Here is a 23,418-nt window from a genome sequence, read left to right as displayed (position 1 = left end):
TGCTGTCCGTGTTCGGAATCATCCATCACTCAATATTTATAACATTTGGCTTTAAGCAGAATGTATTTTATACAATTAATACAATGCACTTAAAGACCAAACATTTATTTATCCTTATGTAGAACACATTTGTATTAAACGTACACAAACAAGTTTGACTTGTATTCATTTTTTATTAATTTGAAAAAGAAAAACACAGTAAAACTGAGACATAACTGATATACACAATCAGAAGTAGATAATAAAAAAAGGATCCATGCTGCAAAATTAAATGTCCCGACACATTCCCACTCATTTCCATCATCTGAACCTGAGGGGATGCATCCTACAAAGTGTCACTGTCCTGTCGGATGGATTGCGTGCATCAGCTCATAGCGGTTTGGGCATGTTGGTCACCTCCTCCAAACATTCGTTGTACGCCTCCTGATAATCTTCGTGAGGTTTGATCATGATCACGCAGGTGGGCCTCTTGGAGCCAGTGGACGCGCCCAAGTCCTGCAGAGACGGCCACACATTAGCCATGAAGCTTCTAGATTGGCTGAGGGACGCTCGAGCGAAAGAGAAGTTGCTGTACACAATTGGGAGGAGCGACTCACCACTTTGGAAGGGACGTAGGCATACGGCAGGTTTTTGTCCTCACACATGATCGGCAGGTGGCAGTAGACTTCGATGGGCAGCGTGTCGCCGGCTAACAGCACGATGCTGCACACGAGACACACACACAGAAAAACAAACAATTCAAAGACATTTCATACTTCCAATTTTTTCTTGATCCATATTTAGCCAAAGCACATAAAAACATTGGCTAACTTAACTAACATCAATGTTGTGGTAGTTAACCAGCAACACATACTGACAAATATAACAATACTATCAGGCATATAGATGTTAAAAATAGTAATATTACTCAGTGAGTCACTCTTCGTCCTGTACTGTGTGCGTCTGTATTATACTGCCCCCTGATGGCAGCACAATGTCAATGGGCAGTGATGCATGAAATCACGATGCATAAACTTTTTAATTCTTCATATTCTAATTACGGGGCGCAACCTATATTTGTTATTAGATTAATTGTGTTACAAGATTGGGAAGGTGACGAATTAATCCCGTAAATCAATATACCACTGTATAGTTTACATGAGAAGGATAATGACTCACCCTTTCTCCCCCTTTCCAATGAATTTCTGAACTTCTTTCACTCCTCTGCGGATATTCTTCCCTTTGGAAGCTGAAAAGACCAGCCGACATTTTACAACATAAAATTTGCAATTAAACCCACACACAATAAAAAAAGACAACTTATTCACTTTGCTACAAAGTCTTGCTAAAACTGATTATTTAATAAAAGGTCGCAGCATTTCGAATTAGGCATGAGATAAATAATACTGCAGGTTAAATGTTCAGCTTTACCCTTTTTGACGCATTTGTAGAGTTTCTTGCTGAGCTTCCTGGTGGCTAGCGGCCGCGCGATGGCGTTCACGTTGGCGACCAACTCTTCGTATGTCCTCTCAGACTTCTCGTTACCGCCGGCCGCCGGAGCCTCCTCGGCGGCGTCCACCTTTTCTTTTTTCACCTTCGTCATGTCTAGTTTCCAAAAATCAATAATCGTTTTTATTTAACTAATGAGGCCGATTTTAGCTAACTGTACGGGAAACGAGCAAAACACGCGTGTCTAGGCTTCTTCTGAAACATCAACTTGGTGGTACAGGACCACAGCGCCTCCCACTGGATTGGAGAGTAACAGCAGCAACAACAACAAAACAAGCGTTTTGGTGGACGTTGAATTTACTGTATAAATGGACATTTTGCAGAAAATAAATGTAAAAGATTGAGCTGGCTCTATGGACACTAGTTAAAGGGTTAATTAACACCAGAATAAGGATTCCTGTTTATGCTTTTGTTTCCGTTTTCAACACTTTTAAAATATACATTATCTATATTTATTTCTCTTAAGTTGCCCTCATTCTTCAGATCGACTATGTGGCTAGATTATTTAACACATTTTCAACTAATTATTGAAACGTGTTAAATCACTCTCAAATTTTAATGTGCAGTAGGACAATTACGTACTATCCATAGATTTTTACTGTATTGTAATAACACATTCTGCCCAAGCAGACACCGCCTCTTAAAGGCACATGCATATACACAGACGCTACAAAATCTACAGAATTTGCCACACATTTTATGCTTCAAATACATTTACAATGTGTTTCCAAAGCTTATTTTAATACATTTAAAATTGTATCGGAGGGACAGAAAAAAATAGATCCCTGTAACAGTTGCTTTTTAAATAATGAAATGGAATGTTTTGCTGAAGCCTCTCAGTCGAGCGAGGACGCAAATGCGGAGGCCGTGTGAGCATCAGGGTAAATAGTCGTATTCATCTGTGTCCATCTGGTAGATGTTGTCCACGGCTGCAGCCTGATGGTGGAGGTGCAGAGATGACGACGTGGAGCTGAAGCTCACCGAAGGGACGGAAGGAAGCTGCTGATGACTGCAACACATATTTACAGTGTGAAATCAACGTCTTGATCCGATAACCGAGTTGAAGACAGTTGATGTACCATTCACAAAATGTGAAGAAAGTTGGTGCCTTCACAAACTTTACAATAATTTGTCGTAAACCTGATAGAATATATTCGCCTAAGTCATTCACGTTTTAACGTTTTAACAATAAAAAAAATAAAAACAACAACAACAAAAAAAAAATTCTGAGCAAGTTCATTGAAAGTTTTTATTGATTTGCTAATAGTAAGTAAAAAAAAAAAAAACGACTCGGGCAATTGTTCTATCAGGCTAACTAATTTTTTAATTTAATAAACAGGGTAATTATATTTTTGTGGTGAGCATGTATTTAATTATAGCAAATGAGTGTGGGGGCACATTGTAAAGAAAAACAATGCACAATGAGATCAAAGTCGTAATTTTATGAGTTTAAAGTACATTTTCGAGATTAAAATCAAAATATTAGGACAATAAAGTTGCGTATGTTCAAGAGAAAGTTGTATATATTTAAGAAAAAATGGCTTGTAATTCTGCGATTACAGCAGTAATATTATGAGAATGAGATAAAAAGTCAATTGATGTTGGAATTTTACAAAGATTATTATTATTATTAATTGTATTCTGTATACCGGTATTTGAGGAGAAAAGTTGGATTTTTTTTTTTCTTCGACTAAAGTAGTAATATTACAAGATTAAAATCACATATTGTCAAGGTAAGAAAAATCCTTAATTTTTTTTAGCCATGGTTTTATGAAAACAGTTTTTTTTTTTTTTTTTAAATTAACATCATAATGTTAGTAAAGTTATCATTTTTAAGAAAAAAAGTTGTATCTTTTAAAAGCTCCACTTTTACAAATAATAATATATTTACAAATAATATTGTATAATTAAAAAAAATATATTTATTATATTAATATCTCAGTTTTGTGAGAATAAAGTTGGACATTCTTGAGAAACAATTTGGCTATTTTCAGATATAAAACAACAGGAATACAGCAGGACATGTTTGAGATGGATTTTTTTTTTTTTAACATAAAAATAACGGTATTACAACAATAAAATCATACATTGTCACGTGTACTCCGTGACCTCTGCCTCAGTACAATTGGCTGTGACCCTTTGACTTGTCCGGAGGACAAAAACAAATCCAATCAATTTTGTTAATCTATGGATCTGTTCCTGCCCCACTAGCTCAAATTTCAATTCAGTTCGACAGTGCAAGTAATGCAGCAGCTGCTGTGTTTTGAAAAAAAAAAAAAAAAAAAAAGACGTGGAAATTCTATAAGGAATTACATGAACTCATTGATGGATATAGAAGTCAAAGATCCAATTGGACCGGGCTGGCAGTGAATGAGTTCAGAAAGAATTTACATGTGCGCCATTTGAAACATTTTTATAGTAAAAAAAAAATAGTTTTCCTGTTTTGTTTCCCCAAATATGACATTCATGTTGACTCCTGTCACTCAACCTTAACTGAGGTTGCTTGAAGCAGATATCTCAACAAAGCGATTTCCTCATCATCAGCTAAAGAGCTGAAAGAAGCATGAGAAAAGGTTAAGCGTCCTCTTTTCTGACAGAAACTGCTAAGTGGTTTGCTCTTTTTGCCCTCTCTGGGTTTCTTTCGAGCTATTTTACAGCCTACGACGTGACTGACTCATCTCTGCCGTTCTGGTGTTGTCAGGTTGATATGTCACTTCACGGATGCAAGCGCTTCGAATGCATTCTTACAAAGAATTAATAGCACGTCAAAAGAAGAAATGTGGTGAGCCACAAGCTTACATTTTGGTGAGGCGGTGTCGTCTTCTAACTGCAGAAAGAAAAGAAAAAAAAACGAAGGTCAAGTCATGAAAATTTGGGTTACATTTCATTACTTATATTTTCACAAATTGGAAAATTGGAAATGGAAAAAAAGTTGTAGTTGGATATTTTTTTATTATAGTCATAGTTTATAGAGGATAAAGAATTAAGTTGGAATTATTGTGGAATACTGTAAAGTTAGATATTTTATAGGTATAAAATCATAGGCTAATTTTACAAGAAAAATGCTACACATTAAAAAAAAGAATGCGTACTCGCGACAATAATAAAGTTGGATGTTTAAGAATAAAAACAACATATTTCTTAGATCAAGAGTACAGTTCCATTATAATAACACTAAGAGAAGCATACTTTCAAAATTAAAATAATTTTGCTAGAATGATGTCAGATATTCTTCTTCTTCTTCTTCTTCTTCTTCTTAAATATGAAGTCATCATTTTAGGTGAAAACAGTTTCCTATTTTGTCGTAAAATTTATTATTTAGATTAAGGTCAAACCTGTCCAAATTTAAAGTCGTACATTTTCAAGATGAAAAGTCAGAATTCTAAAAGGATAAAGATATCAAGAAAAAGTGTAATTCAGATTTCAAAGTTGTAACTTCACGCGAATTAAAGTCAGATCATTTTATGGAAGTTTTACGGGATAAAAGTTGTTTTCTTCTTCTTCTAAGCGACCTACCGACGATGACGACGATGATGGCACCAAAGAGGATCAGCCCAAAAAGGACGCCTGTCGCGATCATTGCTCCTATGACGCTGTGCTTCTGTATATGAAAACAAAATGATACATTTAATCACACAAACTGTAAATGAAAATAAAAATGATCAAGTTCTTCACAGAAACAGCTGAAAACCATCAAAAAAAAAAAAATAGCATGAAGCAGCTTCACGGGATGAATATTAAGTTTCTCAACACGTGATATAATCAGCAAGGCTGCTTTTATGCCAAATCCAAAAAGTAAGCAGAGCTGCAATTATTTTATTTAAATTAATTAATTAATTAATTAAATAATAAAATTTTTTAGCTTGTCGATCCTTGGGGTATTTTGGTGGGTCACAGACATGTTATTAAGGTGCATGGCAACTGTTTTAAATGGTGATTTTTTTTTTTTAATCATACATCTCTTTGAAATAAATAGCGGTGTTCCTCAAGGCACTGTTGTTTGCCCCCCTTTAAGTATATATTCTCTGGACCAGTTATCTTAGTTAGCTTAAACTGACCAAAAAAATAAATAAATATATATATATTTTTTTTAAAAAGCAATTTTGTTAACGAAATAAAATAAAAACGAAAATGCTTTTTAAAACACGAAAACTAACTGAAACTAGATTTTATGTTTACAAAACTGACTAAAGCTATAATTATAGCAAAATGGTCTTTCATTTTAGTCTTTGGTACTTAATTTAATGCATGAGCCTTTGGGGATTATTCTAAATGTGATTTTAAGTAGATTTATTTTGATATTAACGGGGAAAAGGATGTTTTTTTTTTTTTTAAACCACTCACTCGCACTCACACACAGCTTACTTCATGTAAGCCACATGGGGTCTCCCAGGCGGAGGAGCGAACCTACGACAACCGGCACCGAAGGCAAGTCGGAAAAAGGATGTTTGAAAGTGTGTCACACAGAAGTGATGTCATCTAGCAGCAGCCAATAGAAAATCCCCTTCAGATGATGTTGTTCCCATGCTGTTTTTTTAAATATTGAGCACAAGTAATACACATTAAAAAAACAAACAACTAAAACTAATAATGAAACTAACTAAAACTAAACTAGAATGAAGCATTTATGAAGTAACTAAAACTAATTAAAAATAACTCAATTTAAAAAACAATACTCAAAACTAACTAAAATAAAAAAAATCCAAAAATGTAATAACCCCCTATACATATATACATATATACATATATATATATATATGTATATATATATATATATATATATATATATATATATATACATATATACATATATATATATATGTATATATATATATATATATATATATATATATATATATATATATATATATATATATATATATATATATATATATATATATATATATATATATATATATATATATATATACATATATATATACATACATGTATGTATGTATGTATATACAGCAAATATCTGACCTCGGGTTTGGTTTTGGTGCCGATTAATGAGGAGGAAGTTTGGATGCTTTCCGAGGAGGTCATCTGAGCTGCAAAAAAAAAAAAAAGAGAAAGAAAAGAAAAAGGAAGTGAAAGTGAACCATTTTAGCCCAGCTGTGTCAGCTTTTCATATTTATAATTACATACAAATATGACATTTTCATACAGTTGTTCTCATTTGCTGCTCACTTCAGCAACAATCCAGAGTGGATTTTAGTAAAAGCTTATTGACTGAAAGCAGTTTTCATTTGTTAAAAAAATGGAAGTGCAATTTTGTGTGCTTGTTGCACCTGCTTTAGTGGTGGTGGCAATGCTGGCCGGAGACACATCTGTCTTTAAAGTCGTGCTTTGACGGGCTGAAACAGAAACAAATATTTATATGGCATATTTTAAGAAATGTATTATAGCAGTAGACAATGTCATGTTGATGCTTCAGTTGCAATAAATGAACAGTACTGGTCATATTTACAGTTACCTCATGGTATGTAAAAACTCTTCATGAAATTATCCATCCATCCATTTTCTTGACCGCTTATTTCTCACAAGGGTCGTGGGGGCTGCTGGCGCCTATCTCAGCTGGCTCTGGGCAGTAGGTGGGGGACACCCTGGACTGGTTGCCAGTCAATCGCAGGGCACACAGAGACGAACAACCATCCACACTCACAAGCACATCTAGGGACAATTTGGAGCGCCCAATTAACCTGCCATGCATGTCTTTGGAATGTGGGAGGAGACCGGAGTACCCGCAGAAGACCCACTCAGGCACGGGGAGAACATGCAAACTCCACCCAGGAAGGTCCGAGCCTGGACTCGAACCGGAGACCTCAGAACTGGGAAGCGGACGTGCTAACCACTCGACTACCGTGCCGCCCTTTATGAAATTATATAAATTATAATTTTTTAGAATAATTAAAAAATATTCAAAATTCTTGAAAATACACAAAGGGATACTTGACTCATTGAGTCATTTTCAGCAGTAAAAAGTTAATATTTTACCTATAATGAATGTGGTAAGTCATTATTTGTCATGTACAATTAGTACCTTTAAAAAGCTATATTTCTACTTGCTTTCGACTGATGATGACTTCACCTGTGCTGAGGAAGTAGGTAGCAACCAATCATGGCTCAGTTTACTGACCAAACCCAGAAAACAGGTGAGTCATGATTGGCTGTTACCTACTTCCTCAGCACAGGTGAAGTTATCATCAGTCGACAACAAGTAGAAAGATTATTTTTTAAAGGTATTAATTATACTTGAAAAATAATGAAGTTATCAAATTAATCCTGGACAAAATATTAACTTTTCACTGCTGAAAATTGTTCAATGAGTCAAATGTCCCTTTGACAACTTTTACAAATAAAAAAAAAAATAAAAAAAAAGAAGCCATTTTTTTGGAGAAAATGCAATGTTACAATAATAAATTGTTGGAGCAAAAAAAAAAACAAAACAAAGTGATCAAGTTACTACCTAGCTTAATGCTAACAAACAAAACAAATCGCCCTTGACAAAACTAGCATCAATGTTGCAGCAGTTTTAAACCATTAAATAACACAAGTGGTAGCCACACATATATACTGTAGAACAATATTTAACGTAATAGATTCTTTATCCTCTGCAAAAACAACTAACTTTACTGCATTTTTTGACATTTCCCTTCCATTTCATCATCAAATCCACATGGAGCTTGTCTGTATGTACTATAAGGCCCCCTGGTGGCTAAAGCACACACCAGAAGGAGCCAAACAATGTCGAATTACGATGGTCTCATTCTTTACATTCTATTTATTTATATCAGTACTGTTTGCTTTTATGACCTTCTATAGCCCTTCTTTCGGATGTCAATGTTGCAAATGATGTGATGTGATCGATGGATGTCCCGATCCCGATCACGTGATCAGAAACCGAGTCCTGATCACGTCATTTTAGGCTGATCGGTATCAGGAGGAAATAATTGGGGTTTTCATTTTTGGCAATTTTGTTTTTATTATTATTATTATTATTATTATTATTATTATTATTATTATTATTATTATTATTATTAGATTGGCTGCAAAGCAAAAAAAATCATCCAGAGGTAAACATATTGCCAAATAAACCATTTGATTTATTTTTAGTTATTATTTTATGCACTTCTGATGGCACCCCTCGAAACTATTGGGATGGTTTTGTTCAAGTAAAAAAAAAAAATAAAAAAAAAAGGACATTTTTCCTCCTTCTTTAATTCATACTTTGCCGAGGAATCGGATCGGGACTCGATATCGGCAGATCCTCAAAATCAGGTGACTCGGAATCGTGTGCAAAAAAATGTGATCGGAACATCCCTAATGTCATGCAGTATTACAAAGTGCTACTTTTTTGGTATCATATAAGGGGCATCACCTGTGTAGTGGTTCTCATTATGTGGCAGGATGGAATAGCTTTCTCACCGTCCATGATGATCAGCTGGATGGCGTGTTTCTCATCATTAAACCATCCGGGTATCTCCACTCGGCATCCGTACACTCCGGCGTCCTCCTTCTTCGCGTCCAGGACGGTCAACGAAACGTTGCCGTTCTCCAGTCGGCCCAGCATCCTGTACCTGCCGCTTTCTGCCGTCACGTGGAAGCCATCGGTTGCGGCGATCACCTGGCTACCGCAGCCCCAGCTTGGCAAAGCTCCCCGGCTCCAGCACGCCGGCATAGGTTTGTGTTTGGCGATGTTATACGTGCATGTCAACGTGACGCTCTGACCCGCGATGCCCACCACCGACAAGGGGCTGGACTCACAGGCTAAAGTGCAGAAAAACAAGATTTAGCTACGGAAGCGTTTGCATTCGCTTGAAACAAGAAATAATCTCGTTTTCTGACTAATGCTTTTGGGGAGCTTTGTTTTATTGAGTAATTTTTGTTGTTGTTTTTCTGATTATTTTTTTTCTGTCATAAAAAAAGTTATTCTAAAAATCAGAAAAAAAATATTACTCCGAAAAACTGGGGGAAAAAATTACTCCGAAAAACAGGGGGAAAAACATTATTCAAAAAAACAGAAAAAAAAATTATTCCAAAAAACAGAAAACAAAAAAATTCCGAAAAACAGAGTACCGACTTCTGTTTTTCGGAGTAATTTTTTTTTTTTTTTTTTTTTTTTTTTTTTAGCTCTAAACTCCAAGTGACTTGTTTCAGACCACTGACCTGTATTTATGACTGGATAGCCGAAAGGCCATACACGCCAGTGCAAGCCTTTGAAGTCACAGGGCGGCCATCTTAGTGACCACCCCGGCACAACCCCCCCCACCCCGCCTCCGGCCTTATACTAACTGTCTACGAGCTGTATATGTCTCACCTGTACATATACCGTATAGTTTATACAGTAGTCTGCTCGCGACATGGGAGTAACAAGATGGCCGTCCTGTGACTTCAACGGCTTGCACTGGCGTGTATGAGCTCTCGGCTATCCAGTCATATATACAGGTCTGCACCAAGTCATTTGAAGTTCAGATGTCCAAAAAAAATTACTCTGAAAAACAGAAGTTGGTGCTCTGTTTTTTGGAATATTTTTTTTTCGTTTTTTGGAATAATTTTTTTCCCCCCTGTTTTTCGGAGTAATTTTTTTTTTCTGTTTTTTGTAATATTTTTTTTTATGACAGAAAAAAAATATTCAGTAAAACAGAAAAAAATATTCAGAAAAACAGAAAAAATATTGCTCAAAAAAACAAAGCTCCCCAAAAAACTTAGTCAGAAAAACAGTTTTTTTTTTTGTTTCCAAATGAATGCAATACGCTTCCGTAGTCAATTATTCGCAGTTTTTTTTTTGTTTGCAATCAATAATATTTTGCTTCTCTTTTATTTTTACTGTTCACTTATTTGTCAAACAACAAAAACATACGACGTATAAAATCCACCAAAGTTCGCTAAAGTCGTATTTAGCTGGTTAGCTGAAAGGAGTTTTGCTCTGACCAACCAATCAGAGGATAGAAAAAATGATGATGTCATCGAATGCGAGCTTGCTGTCTCTGTGAGGACGAATTTGAATTCTGATTGGTTCAAACAGTTCCATGGGTCACAACTGATTCTGAAGGCAAAGGTCAGATTAGACGTGGCATGGCAACACATAGAGGTTGAAATCTGATTGGACAAAATAAATGTAATATCCATAAACGTGCTGGTAGCAGCGCAGCCAAGAGAAACACGACAATAGACAGTTGAGAATAAAATAAAAGCATTTAAATGAATGAATCTTATAATTTAGGTTTTCATGTAGGTCTTCTGATGGAAGTTTTTTCAATAAAGTAATTCTCATTCAAGTTAAATACCTGCAAGGAGGCAACATAGGAGCAGCGCGCTGAAGCGTGTCTTCATCTTCATTCGTTACAGGCGACAACCATCATCATCATCTTCATTATCATCATCAACCACGTCCAGCCCAAGTTCAAGATGAGTGTGCAGATGAGATGTCTCGACTCGTGTGTTGACTTTCTTTTTTTTTTTTTCTTTTTTTTAAAAACCTGTGAACTCGAGAATCAGCATGTGCACGCATGACTTCATCGCTGTGGCTCAATCGGCTTCCTGTGCGACAAAGGCGACTCGGTTTCACTTCCTGATGGTCGTGCTGCGACACATTCATTTAAAAAAACAAAAAAAACAAAAAAAAAAACACTTGTCCTCTTTACTGGGTTAAAAGTTGATTTTTCTGTTAATAAAACAAAAAAAATATTTAAGTTCAGTACAGGGTGACCCAAAAAGATGCGTACCTAGTTTTATTACTTCATATTTTACATCTTGTTTCTCAGATGGTTCAATATAAAAAAGGGAAATGAAACAAAAAATATATAGTTGTCCTCCTGCATGCTTTAGAATCTGGGTGTTACTGGTAAAAATGAATGGATAAATGAATAAATAAATACATATTTTGTTTAAGAAAATAAACGAAACTGAAAAAGAATATGCTCTTTATGATAAATAAATAAGTGAAAACGATGAATAAAGATTTAGGCCTTCCAAACAGTAAAAAACAAAAAAACAAAAAAGCCTTTCCTATTGATAAAAATAGAAAAAAATAAATAAATTAAAAACATAGACTCAATATAAAAATAAATGCGCATACAACATAATTTTCTTTATTGATATTTGAGGCTGATTGGTTTCACAACATTTCCACGTTTTTTTTTTTTGACAGTTAAACAAAACTAATTAAGCAAATTCGCCTCCATCTGATTCTACACGTAAACGTCATCCTCTGCCTCTTCTGATTGGCTGACGCTGCTGTCAGTCGCTACTTTCTGATTGGACCTCCAGATTCCTGCAGCCAAGAATGAATAAAAAAAAATACCAAATGTAAGATTTGAGGATGCAATTTGTGTTGAAATTGCGTGTGAATGCGGAAGACGCTGACATTGAACTGAAATGTTATGGAAATGTCGAATGTGAAACTTGAAATTGGATTGACAGGAATCGATCGAAAATGTGGGAGGAGACGGTAAATATCTGAAATATTTCTTAAGTTGGAAATTTTGGAAAAGTAAAAAAAAAAAAAAAAAAAAAAAGGCCCCTAGGCGTCCTGAATAAGCAGAATATTTTGAACTTGGAATGATTTGAAGCAGTCAAGAAATGTGGAAGTTGGAGCTCAGTATGAAAAATATCTTATAATTTGGGGATTTTAACCTGGAAATTTGGTAATTTGGGGAATGTGATAAACCAGGATATTCTAAATATTTTTCATTTTAAAATGGGTTGAATAAGTTACAAAAATATGTGAGATAAACTAAACGTAAAATAGAAAAATTGATATGGAAATGATCTGATTATTTTGAATTCAGATTTGTTTTAACTGGTCAAGAAATGCAGAAGGAGGTTAACATGACAAAAATCTCTATATTTGGGAATTTTATTATAGATATTGGGGGATTATTAATTAGCATTAAGTATGCTAAGTTCTAACTTGTTCAAAAAAACTGGGAAAAGCGCTTGTTGCAACATGGCCCTGGCTGATCTCTTATACTCTGCTGTCACCTGTTGGCCGTTTTTTGTAATAAATACCATTGCTTTAAGCGACCTCTTCAGGTCAGAGGCTGCATCAAATCCTGCCGTATGCGCTAGCATAAAAGAAAAACAACAACATAAAAACGTATAAATACGTTTTTGGGACCCTGGCAATATTTAAAATAGAACGTTTTTATACGTTTTTGGGAGCAAATGAACTAATGTGTGAACTTGACTTGGAAAAATTTTTAATTGTGAAAATATGTCGTTATAGAGATGACTGACTGTAAGCCACAGTCAGGATGAATGCAGGTATGAAGACGATGAAGGCCATTCTGAGCGTGTTTCCGAGGAACACGCGCATATTGACGCCGTCTTGCCGCCGAGCGGGCGTCTGTTGCGAAAACACAGCCGTCAGAATAAAACATCAAAATTTTGCCATCTGCCGCCAAGTTCTGCGGCCCATACCTGAACCCGCGCCACCGCCGGGCCGGTTGCATCATCTACCGTGCTACTCTGCGTGACATCACTCCCTGTCGTCGGTTCCATCGTTCCACCTTGTGCCGTTGTCAGCGGTGCGTTCAAGTTCCCGGCGCCTGACGGAATGTGTTTGGAGAAACGTTTTGAGAATTTTGCTTCAAAGCCATTTTTTTTTTTTTTTTTGCGACAGTAAACGGCGTTTTGATGAACCGACGTTTGATGACGATAAGGAGGACGGAGAAGGTTTTGTCGTTGAAGGGGCCCGGCAGCTGAACCCGGCAATGGTAGAGGCCCGCGTCGGAGGGACGCACGTTAAAGATGGAGAGATAGGGCACCTCGCTTGGGGGGGAAGACGCCGAGTACCTGCAGGAGAGGAGGAGGAGAGGGGTTAACCATGGACCATATAGGTGGCAATCAGTGACATTATTTATGTCAATAGTTCATTGTGATCATCGTAAATCCGAATGGGAAAGTCTGATCTATTAAACGACGTTACTGCATTATACAGAATGATGGTGAAGCAAAGCATTGTGGGACATGCAGTCCTGCCTGGAGCGGCATGGTGTACCTGTACGAGCTCTTGTACATGATGTGCTCGCCCGCCATGTTGACCAGCGTGTTGTGGCAGGAGAAGAAGGACGGCTCGCCTCTCCCCCAGCAGACGTGCGTGGCTCTCCGCTTGGCCGCCGCCACCCGGCACGGCAGAACCACCCTGCGCCCGGCCACGCCCACCACCGTCTCTGCGGGCCCTGCCCACACTGACACAACCACGGAGAAAGAAATAAACTTGTAATTATCTGCATCTGTAAATGTTTTTTTTTTAATATATATATATATATATATATATATATATATATATATATATATATATATATATATATATATATATATATATATATATATGTGACAAGTTAAAATTATTTTCTTAAATATATGTGTATATATTAGGTGTGTCAAAATTAGTCCGGTAATTTTGAGTTCATTTAAAGATCCTTTAACGCCACTTTTTTTTTTAACATACGATTAATGACCACCCCTTACTTGGAAATCCTGTACTGGAAGAACTACAGTTGCAATGCAGTAGACACGTCCAAGTCCAAATTTAGCAGTAATAAATTTAATAATAATGCATATATTTGGGGAGACTGGGGTCAAGTTAAGTATTTTACAATTTTTAACGTGTGCAGAATTTCACAAATTACTTTATGTTAAAGATTAGATAGCTCTTAATATGAAAAGAAAATGCATTGAGCTGTCACTGTCTAACAAATGCAATTATGTCATCTAGTGGCAGAAAAATGACCTCAATATTATTTATTATATAATTATTCTGAAATTACTGAATTAATAACCAAAAGTTGCAGCCATATTTCTATTTAACATTTTATTTGACACTTTTATGTTAACAAGAGTATGAAAACTTGGAAAAAATATTTCACTGTACATTTTATTGTAGCCTACACTTAGAACAGATATACAATTTGCGATTAATCGTGAGTTAACTATTGAAGATGTGATTAATTATGATTAAAAATTGTAATAACAATATATAATAAGTCATTAAATAATATATATTAGAGCTGTCAAACGATTACATTTTCTAATCAGATTAATCGCATCTTAGAATTTTGATCAATCACAATTAATCGTTTAATTAAAAAGGCCTTTTTCTTTGGGGTGTGCATAACTTCACAAAACACGCTTCAATCCAATGAATGAATGAATTTATTAACAACAACCAAAGCATCTGCATATTCAGTACATGTTTTTAATTTGGCAAAAAAACAATTCTAATAATTTTCAATAAGATAATTATTTAGAGATATAGTAAATGTTTTCGTTTACATCCTCCTTAACACATTCACTGCCAGCCCAGAAAAAACTACATCATTTGACGTCTTTTGCCGTCAATGGCACACTGCCAGCCCAGAAAAAACTACATCATTTGACGTCTTTTGCCGTCAATGGCAGTGAATGAGTTAATATAGTGATTTTTCAAAATTAATCATATTTCTTCTACAGTAAAATTTTCAAGCAACTTCCACCAATTATGGTACATGCCTCTTTTGCTGCTGGTACTCACCTGCGATGCCAGCGACACAGGTGACGACGTACAGCTGGAGCAGCGGCAGCAGCATGTTTAGCGTTGCGCTCCCATGAGATCGACGGACGCAGCAAGAGCCAAGCAGACGACTCAGTCTCGTCGCTTCCCTTTTCCATTCGGTGTTATTTTTAGGAACTGTTATTGTAGCCGAAAAAACGAGAAAAGAAACACACTGAAAAAAAAAAAGCTTCAGCTGCTTTATTACTTTAAATGTCTGCCTGCCTAATTATCATTCAGAGCTAGAGTGCAAACAGTCAGAGGTCAGGGGTCAACAATTCTCATCATGGGCTTCATTCCTGTCTAATCAGATTTCTTAAATTGGAAAACCAAACACGGCTTTATTGACTCCATGGCCTGCATTGGACATATAGATGATAGTCACATTGGCATCAGACCAACAAGATTGCAATTCCACGATTGAGATGGTTATAAAATACACACAATTCCAGTCTTGCTTGACTGTCTTCCTGTCATGGGGTGTATGGATTTCATTACCATGGTAACCAGGGGTGGAATAAGGGACTCAACAGGCGAAGTAAAGCTCCCACAGTAGGGATTTAGGAGGAAAAAAACTCAGCAAACAGGTACGCATAAATGCACAACTGAATCACATCACCCACGATTGTGTTCACAGTATTTGGAAAAAAAAATATATCAATTTGAGGAAATGTAATCAAATGCAGATCTGCGGTCAGGAGCGTGTAATAAGAAAATGACGCAAGTGACCCACAATCTCACAATTTAGGTTCAAGTCTCAGATGAGGTTTAAGGCCTGCAGGAAATGAGTGTGCGCCCACGTGTTTGCGCGCGTGCGTATGTGCCCGCGAATACAAAACAACACTTTGCCAAATTTGTGTCACGGAACATCATGTCGCCTGCCGTCACCTCGGAAAAACATCTCAGAGTCGGGTACAAAGTGCCTGCTGAGGAAGAGGTGATGGATTGTAAAGCCACGCCGTGACATCATCATCATCATCATCATCATCATCATCACCTCATCATTATCCAGGTGAACCTCTGAGCGCTTCATCCGACAGGTTGTAACCCTGACGACAGCCATTGTGAGGCTGCAAGGCTCAACTACTGATTATCCTTTGAATTGTACAGTTGCACAATCTAAATAGACCCACACACAAAAAAAAATATCAAAAATTCTTCCTTTAAAAAGTTTGTAATGCTCAGTTTTGATGGACACTGTCAGATGAAAAAGTTTGGCAAGGAAACAAACAAACAAACAAACAAAATACAGCATACCAACAGTACATGGCAGACATTAAAATAATGGACAGGATAGAACAGGACAGGACAGAAGAAGTTATCCAGGCAGTGCTACACCTTGTGAGGAAGGCAATGAGTAGCAAAGGACAAGACGGGACAATATAGGATGGAACAGGACGAGACAGGACAGAACAGAACTGGAGCGGTCATCGGGAGGTAGTGCTACACCCTTTCACAAATAGACACAATGAGGAGCAAAAGACAGTATGGGACAGTATTGGATAGGACAGAATGAGAGAGGACAGGACAGAACAGGACTGGAACAGCAATCAGGTAGTGCTACACCCTTTCACAAATAGACACAATGAGTAGCAAAGCACATGATGGGACGGTACAGGATAGGACAGAATGAGACAGGACAGAATAGGACTGGAACACCAATCAGATAGTGCTACACCCTTTCCCGAGTAGACACAATGAGTAGCAAAGGACAGGATGGGACAATATAGGATGGAACCGGACGAGACAGGACAGAACAGGACTGGAACAGTGATCAGGCAGTGCTACACCCTTTCACAAATGGACCCAATGAGTAACAAAAGACAGTATGGGACAGTATTGGATAGGACAGAATGAGAGAGGACAGGACAGAACAGGACTGGAACAGCAATCAGGTAGTGCTACACCCTTTCACAAATAGACACAATGAGTAGCAAAGCACATGATGGGATGGTACAGGATAGGACAGAATGAGACAGGACAGAATAGGACTGGAACAGCAATCAGATAGTGCTACACCCTTTCCCGAGTAGACACAATGAGTAGCAAAGGACAGGATGGGACAATATAGGATGGAACCGGACGAGACAGGACAGAACAGGACTGGAACAGTGATCAGGCAGTGCTACACCCTTTCACAAATGGACCCAATGAGTACCAAAGGTCAGGACGGGACAGTATAGGATATGACAGAATGAGACAGGACAGAACAGGACTGGAGCAGTGATCAGGTAGCGCAACACCCTTTGAGGAAGGGACACAATGAGTATCAAAAGACAGAAGATGAAGGGCAGTACAGGACAGAACAGGATTACACCCTGTGAGTAAGGCTCAGGACACAAGCTAGCAAATGATAGGACAGGAGTAGTGAACCAGGCACCCTGACTGTGAGTCAAAGTCTAACAGACTTAATACCAAGAAAGATGAATACCAGTCCGACTGACACATGGCAGTGGAGCCTTTCCAAGCAGACACGGCGCTCCGCATACGCTTACCACGCACTGCGCGTAGGGCACCAACTGCCTAAGGGGGCACCAAAAAACAAATCAAGCCCGTAAAAATAATCATATTAGTAATTATAATATCAGTGTCTAATATTTAAAATAAAAGCTTGTAAAGCATGTTAATAAATACAAAAAATAACGTAGCATTATTTACTCGACGAGCGGTATCGCTGGTCTACGTTGGTGCCCCCCCTCCCCTAGTACTGTAGTTTGTTCCTACTAGGGAAAGGGGGAGGGGGGTGGGGTGCACTTTATGCTTCAATCGCAAATTTGGCAGGTTTATTCTTGGATATCTGGACATGTCATCAAAAAGGCATCAAGAATTGGGGGCCGAAAAGAGGAAAAGAAAAAACAATGAGATGATGCTCGCGCGTCACTTGCAGGTATGACAATGACAATTTGTTTATTTTGTAGCAGCTACGTTTACATGACCACAGTTAGCAAAAAACAAAACAAAACAAAAACACTCCAAACCGCCGCAGTGGAATGGTTGTGACCAGCACGTTCATTATACGGTATGTTAAATGGAATGTGACGAGACAATATTGTTTCATATGGAACGGCCAAGAGCGGCGTGTACTGGTGAAAGTGTAATTTGAAAATAATAATAATAATAATAATCTTAAGGCTAAGTCGATTTCCTCATTTCATATTCATAGTTTTAACATTATGTCCAGAATTTTTACATAGTGCCCTTTCAGTCCTTCTCTAAAAAGGTAGATTATTAAAATTTTCATTTACCTGTGTTTTAAATATAGGCCTGCACAATACCATAATCCTAATCAATTTAGAAAATGTTTGTACCATGGTTGGTTCAAAACCATATTTCATTGTAGAATCCCTGAATATTGTCTTGTATTTCTGAATACAGAATCAATGCTTCAATATGTTCAAGGAGCATTTCATACCCTAACATGAATGCGGAAATTGCACAAAAGCTGTCATATGATGGGGCACCACAAAACATTTATGCTTAGGGCACCAAAATAGCTAGCGCCGGCCCTGTTTCCAAGTTACCCGGATGCGGAATAAAGTCCAACCAAAATGATGTTCATAACCTGTCTTAGTCCCGCAATATCAAAACAATATCACTATGTTTACTAATACTGGTCTGAACTGGCTTTAACTGGTCTAAACCAGAGTTGGCAAATCTAGCTCAAGAACGAAAAAAAAAAAAACTGCCACAGTTTAGCCACAGGTGCTTCAACTCAACTGGCACTCCAAAGTAAGTGTACAGGAGGGTGCGGAGATAGGAAAGGACCAAAAACGTTCAGCTAAGGAAGGTCACAAACAATTTAGTGCGAGATTTGCCACTTTTGGTCGCCGAAGTGCCATTGAGTGTTTTGGCGTCACCGCGACGAGCAGAATACTGATCAGTCTACCGGGGAACGCTCGGCGTTAACAAGTGCGGCGCTGCTCTTTTGTTGGCGCGCATGGCGCTCCCGCTGCGTCATTAGCATTGATAGCAGGTGCGTGTGGCCGCCATGTTTGTTTGCGGGATGCTAATTTGGCCCGCAGTCCATTTGACATGGATGCTGTAATAAAAGAGACAAGTAGGGGCAGATGGCGAAAGAGGAACAACAGGAGGCGGGAGGACAGAAGACAGAACAGAAGGACAGTCAGGTTTGATATCAATGGCTACCATGGCGACAGCCATGTGCGAATGGTGGCCGAAGACACTCTTACTGATGCCTGAAATACATCTCTGAATGATGTGTAATAAAATGGATGCTTCCTCATCTTCAAACATGTCAACTGGCTGCCGTGTAAACACTTTTCTTGTAAGATTATCAAGGCCAAAAACTGTGATGACCACCAAAGAACTGGGAAATGACACAGATATAAGACAGTGATAAGATATGTGTCACGCGTCCAATATGGCTAACATCAGATTAGTCGCAGGCAATCACGTGGTTTGTTGTTTTACTCAGCAATTGGGTAATGGGAGAGCTGGAGCCTATCCCAGCTGACATTTGGCGAGAGAAGCGGGGTATACCCTGGACTGATTGTTGCCAGCCAATCGCAGGCCTCACATCAATCACTGACACCAACATTCACACCTACGGAAAATGGAGTCTTCAGTGAACGGAGCATTCAAGGCCGTAGCATCACTCGATGTTGTATTTCCTAACCCAGCAATTCTCCCTGCGTAATTTATTACGGATAGCATTATTTGCATTGAAGCTAATCACGAGCTCATACGTATTTACGTCATCACTAACGCCATAGCTGCAAAAATAAGATAAAAGCAGAAATGTGACGTTAATTTACGGTTAAGAGTTAGTTCAAGAGACTGTAGTCTTAGTACACTGAACTGTTGTTCAATTTGATTTGGCGTTCTTATATTAGCTTATAATAGCCTGAATACAATTATTAGCTAATAGCTTTAACAAAGAACCAGAAAAAGAAATAAACAAACAAAAAACTGGTTTTACTCAATTCACAAAAAAAATCAAGATATGGAGAAATCCCAAAAGACACCAAATAAACGTGTTATTTGGTTATGTAAATAGCCGATAAAACCTTCACCAATGACAAATGGAGGTCAGAAATTTTTCAAACGATCCTGGAGTTTGATCTGAACAGCATCCAGCAGTTGCCCCGGCCCTTTAAAAGGTTTTGGCTATTTTATCTCCTAACAGACTCGTAAACAAAGTTGGGGGCTTAAAGTAGAAACGGGGGGGGTAATGGGGGGTTCGAGTTGGAGAGACGTTCACATCAAAGTAAAGACACGCTGCAACGAGCGCATGATTGAGTTCATTTTTAAGAGGATTTTCTTCCAAAACGATAAAAATGCAACAATCACGGGAAAACGGCAACTCTTCATCGGTTTGGAAAGAGTTCTGAGGATTCTGGCTATTCAGTATGTTATTGTGTTTTGTTTTTTTTTTTTCCTTCACCAGAGATGACTGATATATGAAGTTCATCCAGTGTAAAACAGGAGTTCACCAAACTTCAGAACCACAAAGCATAAAAAAAAAAGTCAGCTTCTACGATAAAACAATGACTCAAATTCTGAACGAGCAATTATTCCATCAATGCATTTTTCTTGCTTTAACTCATCACTTTTAACATTAAGCTTGGCTTCAACTGAAGAACAAATTCTTTACAGCGCTCGTAGCGTTTTTACGGCAGGGATTATCAACCACTTTACATCAAAGTTGAGGTTAAAGTGGCAGGACCCCAAAAGACTATTACTGGAGATAAGTTGGGGATGTTTTCGGCCTCTTCTTCTAGCTCTTCCATTCCAGTGTGCGGCACAAAGAGGCAATCCACTAAATTCGGACTTGCCTATATACTGTAAAAACATCACTCGGAAATGAAGAAGATAAAAATGAAAGCAGCTGAAAAGTTCTCAGTGGGGATTAAAAATAGTTAAGGCCGACCGTGCGCGCGCGCGTGTGCGTGCCGGCATCGCATCTTTTTAAGGCAAAAAAACAAGCCCACAGCTTCAGGCTGTTATTCGAGGCTCCAGCTGGGCTTTCCTTCATCATCGCCACATTGGCCCCACCCACCTGCCGCTTATCAACATCGTTATCGGCATTATCATCATCTCGCCAGCTCAGCTATGAGTCATCTGTGCGCCAAGGTATCATTCATTTCCATCTAATATGTACCAGTTTCCAAATGAGAGCCGTGCCAAGTCGGATCACGGTCCGGACCCGCGGGGGGCTGCCGGTGGGCAGGTGAAGGATAGCCGAATTCCTCACAAGTGTCACATTTATGTAATCAAGGGCTAAACTGGTACATAACTCCTCGGCTGCTCAAGAACACGGTCAATATCGGGAAAATGTGGAAGAGAAAAAAAAAAAACACTGAAAAAGTTCTACCAAGTAGGAATGACCATTACTGTTTGCTGTTAAGAAGACATATGGCATGAAATGAAAGCGCAGGTTGTGAGGTGGACACGTGGCACAGAAAGAGGAATTCTGGGTCTTTGAGACTGAAGCACCATCTTAAAAAAAAAAAAAAAAAAAAAAAGACTCCTTTTTATTAAACTAACTTCAGCTGTGTTAAAGGCAAAATGGATAAATCTTTAGCCCCTTGAGCAGTAACAGTCCATAAAATAGGCTCAAGAGAATAAGTTTGTGCTCTTTGTGCTATTACAAGATGGCGAGATTGCTCGAGAAAAATAAAGTGGAAAAAAATGTTTGTTTTTTTTCAAGCTACTTAGGTTAACTTCTGCCAAATGGATTAACGTTTACTTCTGTAAAGACTGCTGCTGAGACACAGCAGCTTCAAAAACATGCTAGGCTAACGACCTTAGACGAGAAGAACTAAGACGACTTCAGTAGCAGATTAAGTAAAATAAAGAAAAAAATGTTTTCTTATACTGCCTTTGGCTGGCAACCAGTTCAGGGTGTACCCCCCGCCTACTGCCCGAAGTCAGCTGGGATAGGCTCCAGCACCCAAGCGAACCTTGTGAGCAGCAAGCGATTAAGAAAATGGAAGGATGTGGATGTTTTGTTGTAAACAGGCTAAGCTAACTTCTTTTATGTCAAAGGTAACATGGATCACTGACGCAATGACGAGCTCTTTGGCCAGTAAAATCTGCACGTTAGCAAGCTAGTTAGCAAGCTAACAGATTTTAGGCTGAGAAGAAAAATAGTGGAGGGAGGTTTTAGTTGGTGTGTGAGAATTCTTGGAGCATAGTGAGACTTTTTTGGTGTGTATAAGAGGTTTTGGGTGTGTACGAGATTTTACTTTGAGAGTGTGAGAGGATTTTTTTGTGGTGGGTGGGAGAGTTCTTTTCAATATGTAAGAATTTTTCAGTGTGAAACAGTTGGGGGTTGTTTTGGTGAATTTGAGTTGTTTTTTGGTCACTATGCGATAATTCTGGTAACTGAGTTTTTGTGTGATTGTGTGAAAGGTTTTCTTATGTGAAAGGGAATTTTTTTTATGAGTATGAGAGTTTTTTTTTGGAAGATGGTGACATTTTTGTGTCTGAGAGATTTTTAGTGCATAACACTTTTTTTTTTAGGTGTATGAGTATTTTTTGTATTTTTATGTGCACGTGTGTGAGATCATTTTACCGTGTGCAAGGGAGGTTTTTGGGTGAGTGTAAAATTTCCTGGAGAGAGTTCATTTACATGAATGAGAGAGATATTTAGTGCAAGTGAGATTTTTGTGTGTGGAGCGGTTCTTTTTAGCGTGAGTAACAATTTTCTTGCTGAATATGAGAGTTTTTTCTTAAATAAATGTGTGAAGTGTTTGGTAAGAGGCAATGGTCATCTAGTTGTTCTGGCAGGATGGAATGTTTTTTGGTATGTGAGAGAGTTTTGTGGTGTGAAAGATTTTTTGGTATGAGAGAGTTTACTTATGTGGGTGAGAGAGAGAGAGAGAGAGAGAGAGAGAGAGAGAGAGAGAGAGAGAGAGAGAGAGAGAGAGAGAGAGAGAGAGAGAGAGAGAGAGAGAGATGATTTTGGTGGGAGGTTTTCTTGTGTGTGCATGAGAGTATTTGTGAGAGTTTTTCAGTGTGAAAGAGTTTTTGGCTAAATTTGAGATGCTTTTCTGGTGCTGGGTAATTTTTTTGAGGTCAGTGAGTCCTGTTTTTTTAAAGAATTTTTTGTGTGACCTTTTTGGCATGTGAGAGTTTTTTTTGGTGCATGATTTATGTATTTTTTTTGTTCATGAGTTTTTTTTGTTTTTTTTTTTAAATGTGTTTGAGAACAAACTATATATGACACCTCATCGTGTTCTGATTGACTTTGCCGGACTATTTCGACGGCATCCAATAATAAAGCAGTAAGTGACCGAATAAACGTTGCCTTGCAGAACGACTGCTCTCGGGCCTCACTTGGTCGTCGGCCTCCTCCATCCATCAAGCGGTCAAACTCCCGGCAGCCGCCCGAACGAGCGCTCCCCGCCGCCATAAGTCAGCCCCGGCCC

The 23,418-nt window shown here is 38.1% G+C and overlaps 3 protein-coding genes across 3 annotated transcripts in view; all 3 read right to left on the bottom strand.

The window, feature by feature from the left end:
* Nucleotides 1–159: 159 nt before the first annotated feature.
* nhp2 (NHP2 ribonucleoprotein homolog (yeast)) lies at nucleotides 160–1,759 on the bottom strand. Its single transcript, XM_077504781.1, has 4 exons — nucleotides 1,411–1,759; nucleotides 1,159–1,228; nucleotides 597–702; nucleotides 160–495 (listed from the first exon to the last, which is right to left on the bottom strand). Exons 1-4 carry the CDS (start codon nucleotides 1,580–1,582, stop codon nucleotides 370–372), a joined length of 474 nt encoding a protein of 157 aa, XP_077360907.1. The 5' UTR covers nucleotides 1,583–1,759; the 3' UTR covers nucleotides 160–369.
* Nucleotides 1,760–2,114: 355 nt separating this feature from the next.
* Nucleotides 2,115–10,918, bottom strand: LOC144006103 (uncharacterized). Its single transcript, XM_077504780.1, has 7 exons — nucleotides 10,779–10,918; nucleotides 8,917–9,258; nucleotides 6,780–6,845; nucleotides 6,472–6,539; nucleotides 5,005–5,089; nucleotides 4,288–4,315; nucleotides 2,115–2,497 (listed from the first exon to the last, which is right to left on the bottom strand). Exons 1-7 carry the CDS (start codon nucleotides 10,828–10,830, stop codon nucleotides 2,365–2,367), a joined length of 774 nt encoding a protein of 257 aa, XP_077360906.1. The 5' UTR covers nucleotides 10,831–10,918; the 3' UTR covers nucleotides 2,115–2,364.
* Nucleotides 10,919–11,563: 645 nt separating this feature from the next.
* The window catches only part of LOC144006551 (uncharacterized), a 27,638-nt gene continuing 15,783 nt past the window's right edge, over nucleotides 11,564–23,418 (bottom strand). Inside the window, exons 2-7 of the mRNA XM_077505444.1 lie at nucleotides 15,008–15,163; nucleotides 13,493–13,682; nucleotides 13,139–13,287; nucleotides 12,913–13,040; nucleotides 12,730–12,838; nucleotides 11,564–11,764 (exon numbers count right to left, since the gene is read on the bottom strand). Coding sequence (XP_077361570.1) covers nucleotides 11,682–11,764; nucleotides 12,730–12,838; nucleotides 12,913–13,040; nucleotides 13,139–13,287; nucleotides 13,493–13,682; nucleotides 15,008–15,163 — 815 coding nt within the window. The 3' untranslated portion in view covers nucleotides 11,564–11,681. The remainder of the gene's footprint in view (nucleotides 11,765–12,729; nucleotides 12,839–12,912; nucleotides 13,041–13,138; nucleotides 13,288–13,492; nucleotides 13,683–15,007; nucleotides 15,164–23,418) is intronic.

Source organism: Festucalex cinctus, chromosome 18 (assembly GCF_051991245.1).
Source record: "Festucalex cinctus isolate MCC-2025b chromosome 18, RoL_Fcin_1.0, whole genome shotgun sequence".
Taxonomy (NCBI): domain Eukaryota; kingdom Metazoa; phylum Chordata; class Actinopteri; order Syngnathiformes; family Syngnathidae; genus Festucalex; species Festucalex cinctus.
This window is presented reverse-complemented; position numbering and strand designations above follow the sequence as displayed.

What these genes read in the sequence shown, in the direction of transcription:
- nhp2 (XM_077504781.1), bottom strand. Translation starts at nt 1,582, where the DNA reads ATGACGAAGGTGAAAAAAGAAAAGGTGGACGCCGCCGAGGAGGCTCCG. An exon ending in CTACAAATGCGTCAAAAAGG is followed by an intron (nt 1,229 to 1,410) that starts GTAAAGCTGAAC and finishes TGGTCTTTTCAG; the next exon opens with CTTCCAAAGGGAAGAATATC. An exon ending in CCTACGTCCCTTCCAAAGTG is followed by an intron (nt 496 to 596) that starts GTGAGTCGCTCC and finishes CCGTCTCTGCAG; the next exon opens with GACTTGGGCGCGTCCACTGG.
- LOC144006103 (XM_077504780.1), bottom strand. Translation starts at nt 10,830, where the DNA reads ATGAAGATGAAGACACGCTTCAGCGCGCTGCTCCTATGTTGCCTCCTT. An exon ending in TGCCACCACCACTAAAGCAG is followed by an intron (nt 6,540 to 6,779) that starts GTGCAACAAGCA and finishes TTTTTTTTGCAG; the next exon opens with CTCAGATGACCTCCTCGGAA. An exon ending in CATCATCGTCGTCATCGTCG is followed by an intron (nt 4,316 to 5,004) that starts GTAGGTCGCTTA and finishes TTCTTTCTGCAG; the next exon opens with TTAGAAGACGACACCGCCTC.